At 36.9% G+C, this 17,416-nt stretch overlaps 2 protein-coding genes across 2 annotated transcripts; one reads left to right on the top strand and one right to left on the bottom strand.

Annotated features, from left to right (window-relative positions):
- The first annotated feature begins 11,130 nt into the window (after positions 1–11,130).
- LOC107918352 (uncharacterized) lies at positions 11,131–13,423 on the top strand. Its single transcript, XM_016847886.2, has 5 exons — positions 11,131–11,556; positions 11,694–11,829; positions 11,985–12,069; positions 12,145–12,192; positions 12,963–13,423. The coding sequence occupies exons 1-5, from the start codon at positions 11,376–11,378 to the stop codon at positions 13,200–13,202; spliced, it is 690 nt and encodes a 229-aa protein (XP_016703375.1). The 5' UTR covers positions 11,131–11,375; the 3' UTR covers positions 13,203–13,423.
- Positions 13,424–14,076: 653 nt separating this feature from the next.
- Positions 14,077–16,048, bottom strand: LOC107918851 (pentatricopeptide repeat-containing protein At2g37320). Its single transcript, XM_016848432.2, has one exon. It carries the CDS (start codon positions 15,740–15,742, stop codon positions 14,177–14,179), a length of 1,566 nt encoding a protein of 521 aa, XP_016703921.1. The 5' UTR covers positions 15,743–16,048; the 3' UTR covers positions 14,077–14,176.
- Positions 16,049–17,416: the final 1,368 nt, after the last annotated feature.

Below are 17,416 nucleotides of genomic sequence, written 5' to 3'. Positions count from 1 at the left end.
AGAAGAGAGAATTTCAGTTTTCACCCCAAAAAGAAAACTTTTTCTAGTCATGTGTTTTAGTTCAATTGGTTCTAGCCCACACTCGAAGGATTTCATGGTACGAGAATAGCAAAGAAGATCATTTGGTTGAAAGTTGGAAAACATCAAGGATCCTCTTATCAAAAACACAGGTACGAATTTGGTTAAGGTTTATTGCTACAAATATCACAAACAGAGTTGGTTTTCAAAATTTTAATTTCCTACTATGCAAGAAAATCATTTTCAAACTGGATTTTTTCCAACACTAAGTACCGTTATCGATCTTCAAACGAAACTTGCATCTTATGGCAATGAAATGGTCCAAGGGAAAAGAGTTTTCCATCGTATTTTTTTGGACATTCAAGCCATGTATAGCAACATTCCGGTACTGTAAGTGACTACCTCCAAACATGCGAACGTTTAGAGTAAAAATCATGCAAATAAAAATATAAAAAATAAGCGCAGTATCTACAAGTGAAAAGGTCAAATTCTAATATAGTTTAGTGTTACAACGAAACACTAGTAAGTATTCCAAGGATTTTACCCAAATGAGGTTGAATTAAATCTAAACATATTGTCTACACTAGTAGGTCTAAGCAGTAATCACTAAAAATCATATTACAAAACTTAAGATTGTAAAATAAAAACTAAACTACTAAAACAAATTTAACAATAAAAAATCTCTCAAATAACATGCAGAAGATTAAATCGCTTCAGTGGTTGCAATTAAATTTAGAATTCTAATTTTATTAGGGAATTAGTTATTAATTAACCAGTATTACCTCTTGGCCTATACTAATCAGCTAATCAACCAGGACACACTTATCTCACGACCTCACTTTCCTAATCGGGATAAATCCATGATTTGCTTGGTAAACTTATCTCTCGACCTCGTTTATCCTAGATTACTTCTTAGGGTACTAACTCTATAGAAAAACCCTCATTCATTCGTTAAGTACTCCTACATCTGCTCATTATCTCCTTAAGGATCTAGCCACTCATGAACACAATTACATATTCTTTAAAATTAATTCAATCATGCACAAGCACACAAATAAATTAAAACGAGAGAAAGATAAAAACTTCTCTATTTGATAAGTTGAATGCATTCGGGTCCACGAAATCCTTTAATTGCTAACAAGAGATCATTGTTGACAAGCAAGAAGTGAAAGAAAAATAGACAAATACTTAAAAACAAAGTCTTGGACACAAATCAAATCCAAGTAGAAAAACAAGAAAATAAATTGTTTTGAAAATAAAATAAAATCTAATTCAAAATCTAATTAAAACTAAATCTACTCCTAAAACCTAATTTGTGGCCTCCAAAACAACGACCCTTCTAGTTGAGCATAAGCCTCCTATTTAGAGGTAGAGTCTAGGTCAATAACAAGCCTTAATTTGGTTAAATATAGATTGTGTGAATGAAAACACCTTTAATTAATTTTGACCCTTCATCAGACCTGTGTCGCAACACAGGCTAGTGCCTGTCGTGACACACATCTTCGAATATAAATTCTTCTGCTGGCTTTACTGTGTCGCGACTTAACTGTCATTCTTGATGCTTTTTGGCCTAAAAATAGGTGTCTTACACACTCAATTAAATCATTAAAACTACCTTAAAATCGGTATTGGCCCAATAGGTCAACTAACTCAAAATTATGCCTAAAAATGCTTATTTTGCAATATTTTGAGTCTAAACTAAGAAATGTGAAAATGCAATAAAAGACATTAAAATGACTAGAAAATAAGCTCGTTAAATGTCGATAAGTACTTAAATTGCCACTACAGTTTGTAGCAAATCAGTAAGTCATTAGTCCAAAATGACGACACATTTATGTATGAGAGATATGAGCATTGCTTGTTGTTGGTTGTTGCACAGGATGGTAAAAAAAATCTTACCAATAGCTTTTGCAATTGTTGAAGGAGAAACTACTGATGCATGGGATTTCTTCTTGAATAACTTGAGAAAGCATATTGTGTCACAACCCGATATATGCATCATTTTTTATAGGGGACCCGAGATATAGACTGCAATTCTTCGACATGGAAGCCTTTGGGATAGTGCACACCATAGGTATTTTATACGTCATATAGGGTCAAATTACATGGGCCGATATCATAAAGATACTGAGCAGCAACATGTTATTAACATTGGTACGTAGTAGCCATTATTTTCTATATTATTCTTTAACATATATACTGTTTGCATTCATGGATATACTCTTTATTTTCTTCAACAGGGTACGAGCGCATCCAACATTGATTCCATGAAATGTTGAAGAGCTTGCGGGCTATAAACAAAGCCAAGTGTAAAATACCTCGATGGGATACCTAAGGAGAAGTGGGCTCAATCATATGCTGGAGGTCTATGATACGAGCACATGATAACAAACCTAGTAGAATGCATAAATTTTGTATTAAAGGGAAAATGTCATTTGTCGATAACAACAGTGGTGAAAGAAACATATTTTCGCTTACCAACCTTATTTCTAAAGCGAGCAAAAAAATATGTTAGATAAAATGAGGTCACATTTGATGCAAGGAGGTGATGAAAGATATTAGAGAAAATGCAGATAGAACGAATTTTATGTTTGTAATGTCATTCGCATCCAAATCAAATGTTTTGGGTTATAGAGTTCCATAGACCCGAAGAAGGTATTGTCGAGGGATTGTACCATGTATACCTAGGATGAAGGACCTACGATTGTGGGAGATTTCAAGCACTTCATTTTCCATATGCACATGCAATTGCTGCATGTGTCTCGGCATCTCTAGATTGCATGAGCTAGGTTGACAAAGTTTACAAACTAAAATGCATATATAAAGTATGAAAATCTAAATTCCCACGGGTCCCAAATGAAAGTATGTGGCTACCTATCTCGAGCGCTCCATTCGAGTTGGTACCGAATATTATGTTGCATCGCAAGTCAAAAGATCAACCAAATTCTACTCGTATATGTGTCAATATATATATTCGAGAAAGGATAGACTAATCGAGGTTATATAGTTATTGTAAGAACCCAGGGCTAGTAAGCCAACATGTCCACACTTGGGGCTAAATTTGAGGAGAATACCTAATTAAAACATTTATTCATTTTTTTATAAACATACAAACAAACAAACAAACAAACAAACAATTTGTTCATTTTTCCATTACTTCTCATTTTTTGGTAAATTGTAAATAAGTATATATTATTGATGTAAAGAATAGTAGAATACAATATAAACAATTTTTTTCATTTTTTTCGTTGATTGTAAATAAGTATATTATTGAAAAGGCATACGATAGAATACAATACAAACAAAACTTTAATTGTTTTCATAGATTGTAAATAAGTATATATTATTGATATAAAATACAATAGAATATAAAACAAACAATTTTTAAATTTTTTTTGTAGACTGTAAATAATTATATTATTGATGTAAAATACAATAATTTTTTTTATAAAATTGGAATAAGTATATTATGGATGAAGAATTTTAATACAATACAAATTAAAAGTTAATAAACTAAATGATGATTACATGATAAAATTTTAAAATAAAAAATTCATCGGCGTCGTCAACCTAAATGTGTGCCACAACCTGATGGGTGTCAATTACGAGGAGGATTTCGTCGTACTTGGGGTTCCGACTCCTCATCTTCTCTATCTCCATCTTGACCTTCACTTCCATCTTGATCTTGATCTTTATATCATTCCTCCATGCTAGAGTGCATTTTGCATCCTAGGTTCCCATCGTATATCATCCATGGTATTAATAGGTGGTTACGAAAATGAACCACCTCTAAAGAACAATGTGCTGGATGTGTTTGCAACACTATCGGTGGATAAGTGTATGGTGTCGAATAACCTGATGTGGATAGAATGTTTGAATTCTAGGCAATGGCGGATACATTAGTATTGTTGTCGATAGTGGCATGTAATATGGTCTTGGGATGGATGGTATGATAGTGCATATTGTGGTGCTTGTGTAAAAAAAATGGGATTAGTAAAAGCACCATAAAAAAATGAATCATACTGACATTGAGGTGGTGCACCCATCGGTGCCTCATGTGTGGTTGGAGTTTATGATGATTCCATCAACGTGTATACTCCTGATCGTGGCCTTATGTGGGGTTGTCTTCGCCTTCTATGACAACATTGCCTACTCCTTTCCTCCTCTAATAGTAGATATGACTTACCATGAAGTCTAAATCATGTCATGTAATTCGAAAAGGTCACCAAATTCGGTTGGAGAATTAGTTCACGCATAGGTATGCAATCGTACCTATGTTCCCGAATGTAGATATATTTAGCATGAAATTTAGGTCAATCTTCATCGGTTCTCCCCTGCAAGTTGATCTTGTGAAGTTCATTGAGCTCTTAGGATGACAGAGGAATACTTTGCATAAACTTGAATTGGCACATCACTCGATCAAATTCATGCATCTCAACCGTTGCAAAAACTATCAATGGCACTTTGACATGCCAGATATTGCAATTCGCAAAAAATTCAACTAGGATGCATTCTTGAATTCTCATATTAGAGTATGACATCCATTCAAACTACAGTACGGAATTATAACTTTTATTACGTACCAATATTAAATTTCAAATCCTTACATAAATATTATATAATTGAAAATTTTAAAAACTAACATCGACTTCTGATCGTTAATCTAACAATAGTTGGATATCTTCGAGTTCGTCTGATATACCCATATGACTCGCATAATTATTCCACCTATTCAAATAATATGTTATTTCAAAAATATAATAATGAAAAAAATATTAAGACAACTATATTATTAAATGAAATTTACCTTATTACGAGTGGGAATTCATACTAGGCATTTACTTGAGGACATAAAAATTTTAGGCAGTACCATGCCTATGACTAAGAAGGAGTATGAAACCACTGATTTTAATCTTTTGTGCTTTTGTTGCCCGATACAGGGTAAAATACCAAAAAAAGCCCTTTTTTTTAAATTTATCGAAATGGGCCCGGTATTTTATTATTTACCGGAATGGGCCCTTTTTCCCCAAAAATGCATCCCCGTCAGCGCGATGCCAGGGGACGTGTCAGCAAAATGCGTCCCTGGGGGCACGCTTTGCTTGTGTGGACACAAAGCGGGCTGACGAGGATGCGCTTTGCTGCCACGTAGGCAAAACGCGCCCCCGGGGACCGTTTTGTTGCCACGTAACGCGCCCCTCGGGACGCGTTTCTATCATTTCTCCACGTTAGGTTTTGGGCTTTTAGGGTTAGGGTTTAAGGTTTTTAGGGTTTTAGAGAAATAATTAAACAAATAATAGACTAGGGTTTAGGGTTTCTTAATTAAAATAATTATAATTTTTTAAAAATTATATTAGGTTTCATGTTTATGAGTTTTTAAGATAAAATCAAAGCATGATGCTTTATCAGAAGAATTTTTTAAATCGTGCCCACGTGGATGCTTTTTTGCTACAGTTGGTCCTGAAAAAATAATTTCGAGTTGACATTTATGAGCGAATAGTATAAAAAACGCTTCAAGCAGGATGCTTTATCAGAAGAATTTCTAAAATCGCGCCCACGTGGACGCGCTTTTGCTACAGTTGGTCCTTAAAAAATAATTTTGAGTTGACGTTTCTGAGCGAATAGTATAAAAAAATGCTTCAAGCAAGATGCTTTATCAGAATAATTTCTGAAATCGCGCCCACGTGGACGCGCTTTTGCTAAAGTAGGTTCTGAAAAATAATTTCGAGTTGACGTTTCTGAGTGAATAGTATAAAAAATGCTTCAAGTAGGATGCTTTATCAGAAGAATTTATGAAATCGCGCCCTCGTGGACGCGCTTTTGCTACATTAGCATGTTTGGGGTGAGGCTATAAATGAGGCAAAAAATGTTCTCAGATTGCATAAGTTACAGAGCAAAAAAATTTAGAGAGGCTAAGAAGGTTAGAAATTAAATATGAGTGAACGTATTAGTGCTATTATTTACTATGATGGTGAGGCTTGCCACACCGAGAACAGTGTTGTTTTTTTTCAAAGAATACGGTGCGATTGGTTTTTTAACCAGAACATAGATTTGACAGAACCTCGTAAAAGAATTAGGCATAAAATTTTTGAAACGACGCTAATGAAAGTTCTGTCTATTATGTATCGATTTTGTTCTTCTGTTGATCCGGTGACATATGATCCGTTCGACATAAAAGGTGCTCGTAGCTTGGAGGCAATGGTGCAGACTCATCTTGCTAGTGGAGTACCTTATATTGAGTTATATGTACAATTTACATCGCCAAATGATGTACTTGAGACCGGTGTTTGAGATGTATACACGACCCCTGGCCGACACTCGGTTAGCGGGTTACAAAACACGGAACAGCCCATGTTTGGTAGCGGTGTGGAATGCACATCCCCTGCAAGACACTCTGTCAGTGGATAGGACATGTACATCGGTGGCTCGATGTTTGAAGCTGGAAATACGTACTGAGGAACGACATCAAGTTCTAATGGTTGGCAATCAACATCCAATTGGGGACGTTATGAAATGCCCAGAAGAAGGGATGATGTACTCCCTACGACGTCTACCGGTGAGGGGACCTCGTATGCTGCAGTTAATAGGGGGTTAGAAGATGACTCCGATGTGGATCCACCTCGAGAGCCCGGGCCCGATGGTGCAGAAGTTAGCTTATTTTCTGAACCAGAGCCTATTCAAATAGAACCTGAAGATGCTGAAAAGAGTTCAGATAAAGAAGAAAATCCACGATTCAGAGCGTACTCACCTCCAGCCCACATGCATAATGTCGATCTGTCTGCAGATGATGCGTTAGAGTTTCCAGATCTACCACACTGGTTGCGTGATCGTACAAGTTCGGGGCTAGATTTGGGTGAATTTGAAGTTGGTAATCAGGTTTCCAACAAGGATAGTTTTATTGGTGCTTTGAAACAACATAACATCAAAAACGGCGTTAACTACCACGTCGTTAAATCCAAATCTAATAAGTTTGAGGCGAAGTGTGTCGTGCAAGACGACACATGTTCATGGAAAATCTACGCCTCGTTAAGGAAAAAAACAGGGTTGTGGCAGATAAAAAAGTACAAAGGTCCACATACATGTGCTGCAGGTACAGTATTGACGGTTTCTGAATAATATTGTTATTATGTAATGTTGCATTATTTAATGTACTCCATTTATAGGTGCTTCACAAGATCATCCCAAGATGGATTCAGCTAAGTTATCTAGCTTGATACTGCCCACGGTCAAAGTAGATCCCAGGACTTCAATGTCGGTGTTAATTGCCAATATTCGTATCCAAACGGGGTACACGTCGTCCTTTGTCCAGCTTTCGGCGGGGGTTTTCATTGCTCCGGTGGGGATTCTGGTTCCTCCGGTTATCGGTGTTGGGACGATGAGCCACATTGATAGAATAGTGAATGTGGAGGTGTCTGCATCACCAATGGCGACGGTGTTTGAAACCCATAAGGTGATGGGGATTGGTAAAAAGAAGAGCTCCCCGACGGCCCCTATTGCGATCCCTCGTGCGATGCTGGCCTATACATCGGCGGTCTACTTGGCATAACAGAAAATGGAGATGAACCGGGCCATTGACTCTAACCTGTCATGAGACTCGAAAAAGGAAACATATAAGGGTTAGGATACATTAAAGGGCTAGGATACGCACCTGCCATCATCTGAAAATGTTGTGCCGTAGTTATCGTCGGTTGAACTGCTGGGTCGGATGACTGTGTCGGTGCTGAGCCTGATGAAGTTATAGGTGCTGATGATGGCCCGGGTGAATTTCTGGGCCTCGTTGATGGGCCAGCGTCGTCTTCCCTTCATCTTGGATTTAAAGGCCCATGTTGTTCCCTTTGGACACTCAATTGCCACTGCCTCTCCTTTGTCGACAGTAAATACGGCTTGCAATGGATCCTAAACCATGACATGTATTCCGGCACGCACGCTAACTCCGGAACGATGATCGGTTCCATAGTAGGTATATACTCATACCGATCTTCCCACATTTCGATGTAGTGGAACCAGAATCTCGGCCAATCAGTATGCAGTTGCCGTAGGTTGATTTTGTGGTGATCATCAAATACCTCAGGTGCCACGGGAATCGGTTGTCTACATCCAAATTGTCGTAAACTCTGTCTGACTGGTGCATCTCCACAGTCGCGTAGCTGATCAACGCAACTTTCGAGTGCCAAGCACTTGGATTTTGTAAGAACTCATCCGGAATTACTGCCCGAATTGTCGAATCCTCGTATGGTGTCCATTGAAACTATATGAACATGATACTAAATACCAAATACTAAATAATAAATACCAATCGACTAGCTCATAATGGAAATATAAATTTTATTTAATACTTACATGTGCTTCCGACTGTTGGTCTAATAGAAGCTATATATCTTCAAGAGAGGTAGGTAATCGAGCATAACTAGCCGGATGGTTCCACCTAATTAAAAAATTTAGCATACTATTATTTTTAAAAATCTACATAATAATTATAAAAAATCTAATATAAAATTTACCTCGTTATGAGTGGGAATCTATATGGGTGGTCCACTCGAGGACGTAGAAATGGAAAGCGAAACCGTGCCCATGACTACAGTAGTAACAGGCAACCTCCGATTTTTGCTTTACTCGGTCGCGTCGCCCCGCACATCTCCCGATATAATGTTGCCAAGACGGCAGACCCCTAACTCAATTCACTAGCTACTCTAAAATCAACAAGTTTTAGCAGTCATCTTAGATGTACGAGGTTCCGTGACAAGTCCGACATCAGATAACTTCCAATTATCTGAAGAATGTATGCCCGAGCATATCGAATTCTTTCTACTTCAGTTGAATCATCATCCGACTCTGGAAATGTGTCCCAGCCCATCTCGATCTGACCTCCGTTAATTTTCTTCGGAATAGTGCCCAAAAGCTCATAGCACACTGCTCCCCAATCGCCAGATTGAACAGACCCGGTGATTGGGTACCCGTCCACCGGCAATCCCAATTACAGATTTACATCTTCCAAAGTGATAGTGCACTCTCCACATGGAAGATGGAATGTGTGCGTCTCGGGTCTCCACCTCTTGATCAATGCACTAATAAGTTTCGGGTCCAACTTGCATCCCTAGCCTACCATCGCCGCGTGCCAAAAACCCGCTTCCCACAGGTAATTCTCTACCAACGGTGATGGATGACCATGCATATTCCGGATATAGCATTCTAATACCCGATCTATAGACTTTTATAACAAATAATAAATTAATAATTATCTAAAAATGCATAAATAAAAAAATCTTAAATAATATTTGAAAACTAAATTTAACACTTACCATTTTCATTTGTTCGACGGATATGTGCTGGTTATCAAGACGAATCAATTCTCCGGCCATTGCTAAATTCGTACAAGTTTTTACGATTTAAAAGAATTAAAAGAATTAATTTTTTTAAAAATAATTAAAAATAAGGATTTAAGAGAAATTTAAGAGGGAATTGAGAGAAAAATAAAATTAAATATGGATTTGAGAGAAATTTGAAAGGAAATTGAGAGCAAATTGAGAGCAATTTGAGAGAAAATTGAGAAAATAATTGAGAGAGGATTAGTTTGTGAAAAAAAATGAAAGGGTATGGGGTTTTATAGGTTTTTTTACCGTTGGGGGGGCAACGGTCAAAAAAATGACCGTTGCATTGTTCACGAGCGTGGAAAACGCGTCCCTAGGGCGCACTACGTGGCAACAAAACGCGTCCCCGGGGGCGCGCTTTGCCTACGTGGCAGCAAAGCGCGTCCTCGTCAGCACGCTTTATGTCCACGCAAGCAAAGCGTGCCCCCAGGGACGCGTTTCGCTGACATGTCCCTGACATCATGCTGACGGAGAGGCGGTTTCGGGGAAAAGGACCCATTCCGGTAAATAATAAAATATCGGGCCCATTTCGATAAATTTAAAAAAAGGGCCTTTAATGGTATTTTGCCCCCCGATACATCTCTCGATACAATGTCTCCAACACAATTGATCCCCAACTAAGTTGCCCCGCTTCTTTTAAGTTGACTAGTTGTAGGAGCTACCTTAAATGTACCAGATTTCAAGATTTATCTAACATTAGAAGATCCTTGATAAACCTCAAGATGATTGCTCTTGCATATTGTTGTCTTTCAATGAAACTAGTGGAGTTTTCGATATGTGAGAAGTTGTCTTCTAACCATTTCATCTCTATCTAGCTACCACTAAACTTGTTCGGCACCTTACCTAATAGTTGCTCGCAAATTGCGCTCTAATTGTCAACACCCACTACCCCTATAACAACTGCCTCATTCAATCGGTAAATCGAGATGTAATGCTAAATCCTTGAGTGTAATTGTACACTCACTGCACGAAAAATGGAATATCTGTATCTCGAGTCTTTATCTTTCAACCAAAGTGATGATCAGTACGAGATCCAATTTAGTCCCCCAAGCATATGAGACATGTGCAATAATCTCACCTCTTGCAAGTGTTGTTCAATAACACGCGTTGCCCTCGCACTTATAAATCTCAATAATCCGGTCTTCGGTTTGATTATATAAATATAAAAAATTAATAAAACTAATAATGTTAACAACTTAATAATTATATTAATTAAAATAAAAATAAAAATATTATTTTCTTACCATTTCCAATTGGATGCTAGAAATGTATTTGTTATCCAAATGAATAAAAGGCGTTGACATTTTTAAAATTATAAAAATCAAATAAAATTAAAGAACTTACTAAATATAAAATTAAGACAATAAAAATTTGAGAAAAATTGAATGAAAAATTGAGAATAAAATAGTTGAGATAATTGAGATAATAGATGAATATGATTAAAAGAATTGTTAGAATAGAGTTTAAATGCAAAAGATAAAAAATGAGTTGAGTATATATAGCAAATAAACTAGTCATTAAAAAAATCAATCGTTTGAAAAAACAAAATTGTTGAACCGTTGGACTTTTTTGACCTTTGCAAAAAAGTTACTATTGGACGAAAATAGTCTAAAGGCACGCTTTCAGCCCCTTAATTGCCACATCAATTGAAAACACGTCCTACTGAACGTGTTTTCTATTTTTCTCTTCAAAATCAATCTATTTTCATAAATTGATTCCCTAAATTTGAAAAAAAAAACCTTAATTAAGTAATTAAATTTTAAAATCAACCTTTTCTTCTAATTAACCCCGAGAGCCCATGTATAAAACTGAAAATGAAAGAAATGTTAGGGAGAATTTGAAGTTTCCGGTTCGAAACGGCGGCGTATAGGCCTCAACCTTTAGCCGTATTCCTTTTCTAGTCACCCTCCCACTCTCAGCCACTGTTGGGTGTTTTCATCAATCATTTTGTTGCACACTGATATTTTGCCCAAATCTCTCCTTCAAAGGAAAATGAATATCCTCCGAAACGCAATCAAATTGCACGTTTCGGTTCGAACGGTCAAGCCGATCCACGTCTTACCTTCATTCCTTCGCGAACCGCCAAAACGGTTCTCCACCGAACCGGATCAACAGCAACAACAGCCGCTACCCGACGCCTCCGTCAATCAATTTCTGGATTCAGCTAGCAAAGGTTAATCCCTAGTACACCTCTTTTTTCGTTTTTTTCTCAAGCCTCTCAACTGAGGCTTCAATGCTTTAGGGTTTAGGGTTTATCTGCAATCCCCCTTTTTCCCCCTGAAATGGTTAAACCTTTTGAAACTCATTTAGGTTTTGTTTATGGGAAACTCTTTGGAATCACAAAGTATACAATGAAGAGCGATATAATCAGCTTGCTTGAAGGGTGTAATCTAACGCCTGATGACATTAAAGTCAGCTACAGCCGCAGCCTTTTCCCTGTTGCGATGTAAACTTCTTGGTTTATTTATTTACTTTTTTCTTTCAAATATACAATTTATCCTGAGTACATATTTTGGAAATTGGATTTTCTTTAGATTTTTGAAACGAGTGGTTTTTTTTTTGGTTTAAGTTAATGTCTGAGTTTTGTTTGTTTGCAATTAGGATGTTGCGGTTCCCGTCACCTTCTGCATTTAGCAATGCAGGAAGGACAATTAGGAGGTTTGGTCGGCTATACCGTTTGGATAGGGTAAGTTAAATTTGATTGTCAATGATCTTACAAGGTCTGATTGCTGATGTTTATTGTGCATTATTTATATAACAGGTTGATACTTCCGATTGGGATATAGTTATGCCATACAATGGGAAAACTGTAAGTCAAAGATTCATGGTTTTATAGTACTTGTTATTGTTCGGTTGGTTGGTTTTTTGACATTTTGAGAAACTGTGTTATTATATGTTATTTATTAGCTATAGGCATTGTAAGTCTCAGTAACTGAGCTTAGTCATGGGATTACTTACAGCATCAAACTATTATATACATGATATAGTATAGTTGTGTAGTTATGAATAGATTTTTGGACTCTTTGAAAAACTTTCAGCTTTCTTGCTGGACAAATTGAAACTCTGGTATTGTTCAGTTATTGGGTTTTTGACATTTTGAGAAACTCTGTTATTAGGTTATTCATCAGCTATATGCATAGTCAGTTTTGGTAATTGAGCTTAGTCACAGGATTACAAGATGAAACTATTATATAAATGAAATTAGTATAGTTGTGGTAATGAATAGACTTTTTGGTTCTGAAAAAATTGCGGCATTCTTGCTGGCCAAAATAATCTTTACAGTATTCACAACTAGTAGTGACATGCAGGATTTGTCTTTTTATAATGAAATTTGCTTTGTTGGACCTTAAGGTTTAAATTTTTATTTTGACCTGTCTTCTTTTTAAGGGTCTAAGTTGATTAAGATTTAAAGGAGAGCTTCTACCTTAATCAATTAAGAGCCTTTCCTTAATTTTGCATCATTGGGTATAAACATTGTCCAATCGGTTTTCATCTTAAAACCTTTTTATGGCATTTATAAAAACTTTTAGCCTACACATGAAGGCTATAATCTTACATGAGTTTGACTAAAATTTTCAGGTGGTACTGCAAGGGCTTCCCCGAAGTGCGGCTTTAGAGGATGTTGAGCGTTTCCTTTCTGGTTGTGAGTATGACTCGTCCTCAATCCAGACGGTTACATTTACGAGACCTGGATTCACCAACCTTGTCAGATTAACAACTGTGCAATTCCCCTCTCATATCCAAGCAATGAACGCATGCATTAGCAAAAACAGAAAAATCTGTCTCAATAATCAAATCTCTGTCCGAGTTCTTTATTAAAAACTTCAGTCTTTTAGGGTATTGCCTAAAGATTGACCACCACAACAGTAGGCTTCCTGGTCCAAATTGAACTATGTGAAATTTTTGCCTGTTTGGTGTTTTGTGCACGCATTGGACTTGTTTATTCATTTGTTTGGATAAGTACTCTCAGTGCTGGACTTTTATTTGTTGGTTAACGAAATCATATTGGTAGGAAATAATGAAAGATTGCACTTATCTCATTTTGGTGATTCTTACTACCTTTCTTTCTTGTTTCTTGATGGGGGATTCTTTCATATGATATCATCACCTTATTGTAATAGCCATGTTAACTATTTTTATCCATATCCTACTCACAAAGATGGTTGTTAGGTTGGTGGTAAATTTGAGAGGAAGATTCGAACCCGTGGTAGCCAGATAAACCATTCCAGTCGCTCGGATATATCCCGGCTGCCAGTGATTTATTCATTTCAGTTAGATGTGCACTCTAGATTTTAGACTTATCATTTGGGCAGGTTGGGTTTGTTTCTGATTGGATTTCGGGTTTTAAAAATTCGGAGTCATTTAAGGCTCAGATCAATTTCGAGTTGGTATCATTTTGAGCATAGGCTATTTCAAGTTTTAGGTTATTCGGTTTTTTCAATAAAATTTTTTGAGTTAGATCATCTCGAGTTTGGTTTTATGGATTTGCATCATTTGATCGGATGGGGTGATTTTAGGTACTAAGTTGGGTTAAATTCGATTTACTTGAGAAAGACCTTGAATTTTCTTGTATCCACATACCTTAGCCAGCCTCGATGTTTTCTTACATCTCCAAAAGGCTAGGCAACAATGAGCTAATTATATTTTGTATCAAATAGAGTAATCCCATAGCAACAAATTAAATAAAAACAAATTAAATAACACGGTAATCTTATGTAGTGAAAAGCCAGAAAGACCATAATGGAATGATCTTTATAACTGTATCTGGTTCCAATAAAGAACTTAAAAAGCTTTCAAAAGAAAGTATCATCAATATCTTCCTCGGGCATTTCTGGCACGTAACCTAACATTTTCATATGGTCTACCAAGCAACTCAAAACACCAAGAATCCCCTTCGCATTAGTATTCGATTTATCTTCTGCTCTAAACCTATAAAGTTCATTCTTAATTTCAATCCAGCTATACCCGGGATTCGTTTTGAGTCCCCTATCTTTCATCACTTTACGCACTCTAGCCGCCTCATCCCACCACTTTGCGCTAGCATATAAACTTGCCAACTGAACATGGGTTGCTGCACACTCGGGTTCTAATAATAGCCTGCTCTCGGCGGCCTTTATCCCAATCCAAATGTTCCCATGAAGCCTGCAAGATGAAAGCAAAGAACCCCATACAACAGCATTGGGACGAATAGGCATCTTTAGAATAAAATCTAGAGCCTCTTGTAATAATCCAGCTCGGCCGAGAAGATCCACAACACATGAATAATGATCCTCTGCGGGCTTGACACCGTGTATAATCATTGAATCAAAACAAGCACACCCTTGTTCGACAAGACCGGCATGACGGCAAGAAGAGAGCACTCCAAGAAATGTGATAGCATCCAGCTTTATTTTCTCATCTTTCATCTTTCCATAAAGTTCAACAACTTCCATTGCAAAACCATGTTGAGCATACCCTGCGATCATTGAATTCCAAGACACAATATCTGTATTACCAGCCATCTTCTCGAATAAAAATATTGCATCTTCAACACTCCCACATTTACAATACATAGAAATAAGAGCATTGCAAATATAAATATAGGAATCAAAACCCATTTGAATGACTTGACAATGAGCACTTCTCCCTTGCCCCAGAGCTCCACTACCCGTACAAGCACTCAAAAGACTTGTCAACGTGAAATCATTTGGTTTTAAAGTCGAATTCTTCATCATATTATATAGCTCCAAGCACATATCAATTTGCCATCCTTGTGCGAATCCAGCAATAATTGTAGTCCATGAAACTACATTTTTCACGGGCATTTCTTCGAACGCCTTATAAGCCTTCTCCAACTCCCCGGATTTTCCATAGAAAGCAACCAAAGAACTTCCTACGTAAACGTTGCTGAAAACCCCAGTTTTTATTGCTAAGCAATGATACTGAATTCCACCGCAAAGGTTATGTTTTGACGCGCACGAACTTAAAGCATTTGACAACACAATTGGATTAAATTTGGAATTCTCTTTATTTGTACAAGAAGGCTCTAGAATATCATTGAAGAAAACTGGGAGATTTTCTGTTGAGGAATCTGAAAAACCCAAATTGTTGAAGCAATTTTGGGCAGTAAATTGATCTGAGTCAGTTTCTAAAAAATCTTGGATGAGACGAAGATGGTTTTGGCGGGAAGTGAAATGGGTTGATTTCGAGGATATAAAAATGTCCTTGATTCTCAATGCTCTGTTTAGTTTGTTGCTTGGAGGATTCAGTTTTAGTTTGTAAGAAGAGAATGGACTGGATTGAGAAAGAAAGAAGACGACAGACTTCAAAGTGAACCAAGAGTTCCTTCGGATAATTGATTTGAAGAAAAGTATATTCATGGCTAAAAGAGCCCATGAACGTTTGGACTTTTCAACAACTCACGTCTGGGGAGAAGACAGGGGCGTTAGTGGTTTTATTATTAGTTTGCGGATTTTTAACTCAGCTGACAATATTATGAACCGACTACTCCAAGAATGCTCATCCATAAACCACATAACGGTTAATTGAAAGTTGAAGAATATGGATTTCAGTGTACTTAAACGTCAGTTTTAAGGGTCAGAGAGATGATGAGCATTGTATCTAGTATTTGTTTGAACCTTACAATTCAGTTTCGATCTTGGAAATTCCATCGAAAATCTAAATTCGATTTGATAATAAATAAGGGATAAAAGTAACATATTTATGCTATGGTGTTTTTTTTTTTTTGAGTTAGAATAAATTAATTTTTAGTTTTTTACATGGTTTATTTTGGAAGAAGTGGAGGAAAAATATTTTGCTTATTTTAAAAATATATTATTTTTTACAACCGTTTTTATTTTTTTTAAATATCAAGTTAAATTTTTTTTGGTAGATAAAGAAACTAAATACATTTAGCCATAACAGGAATTAGATCTGATACCAACACTGTCTTGTAGAATTTCCATCTCGATCATCTTAAGGGGACATCATAAATTCTCAAACCAAGAGAAACATTTCTTCTTAATGCTGCCATGGAATCTGCAGCCATATTCGTTGTGCGTGGAGTAAACATTACCTTCACATGCCAATTCCTTGCTAACAGCTCTCTGACGATTCGTACTAGACTCCCTTCTGTACCCTTTATCTGACCATTAAGCATATTAACCGCAATCAAACAATCATTTTCCACTAAGAATTGCTTTACGCCTCTTTTCCAAGCTATATCCAATCCGTCCATGATTGTCCATAATTCTACGTCAAGTACAAAACAAACACCTATATTCCTACTATAACTAGTAACCCATTTACCTTGATGATCCCGAAACAAACCCCTAGCAGAGGCTTGACTAGTAATCAAGTACCTTGATCCATCCGTATTCAACTTGCACCAGTCGCTAGGTGGCGGCTGCCAACTAGCAAAAGACATTGCTGGATCATTTTGCTGATTTTTCCTATTGTTTGTCAACATGACTGATTTCGCAAAGGCAATAATTCCAGTAACCTCAATCGAAGCCTCACCAAATTCTCCATTGAAAAGCTAGTTGTTTCGTCATTTCCATATTCTCCAAGTTATAATCCCAAAGAAAATATTCCAAAAGACACCTTGGACAATAGCCTCATTAAAATCTAAAAGATTTGTTATCAACCATTCTTCCAAATTTAATGAAAAGAAAATATCCAACTTGTCTGACGGTACAAATTTTACCCAGACATTTCGAGCTACCAAGCAATCTCTCACCGCATGCAAAGGTGTTTCAACCCCACTCCCACATAAATCGCAAAAATGGCAATCAGCCATTCCCCTTCTACACTGTTCTGAATTGGATAGGAGTCGATTGTGTAATAGAAGCCAAAGGAACCGTCGAACCCTCTGAAGAACATTTAATTTCCATATTAACTTCCATTTTCGATTTCGTACGGGCCAATCACCATGTGCGAATTTATTGTATCCACTAGCTACTGTGCATTTGCCATTATCCGTTAACCTCCACGCTATTTGGTCTTCCCCTGCATCATCTTTTGGGGGATGAATACCTGCAATATACAAGAGAACT

Source organism: Gossypium hirsutum, chromosome D13, assembly GCF_007990345.1.
Source record: "Gossypium hirsutum isolate 1008001.06 chromosome D13, Gossypium_hirsutum_v2.1, whole genome shotgun sequence".
NCBI lineage: Eukaryota > Viridiplantae > Streptophyta > Magnoliopsida > Malvales > Malvaceae > Gossypium > Gossypium hirsutum.
Note: the sequence above shows the minus strand (reverse complement) of the source record. Positions and strands in the feature narration are given on the sequence as shown.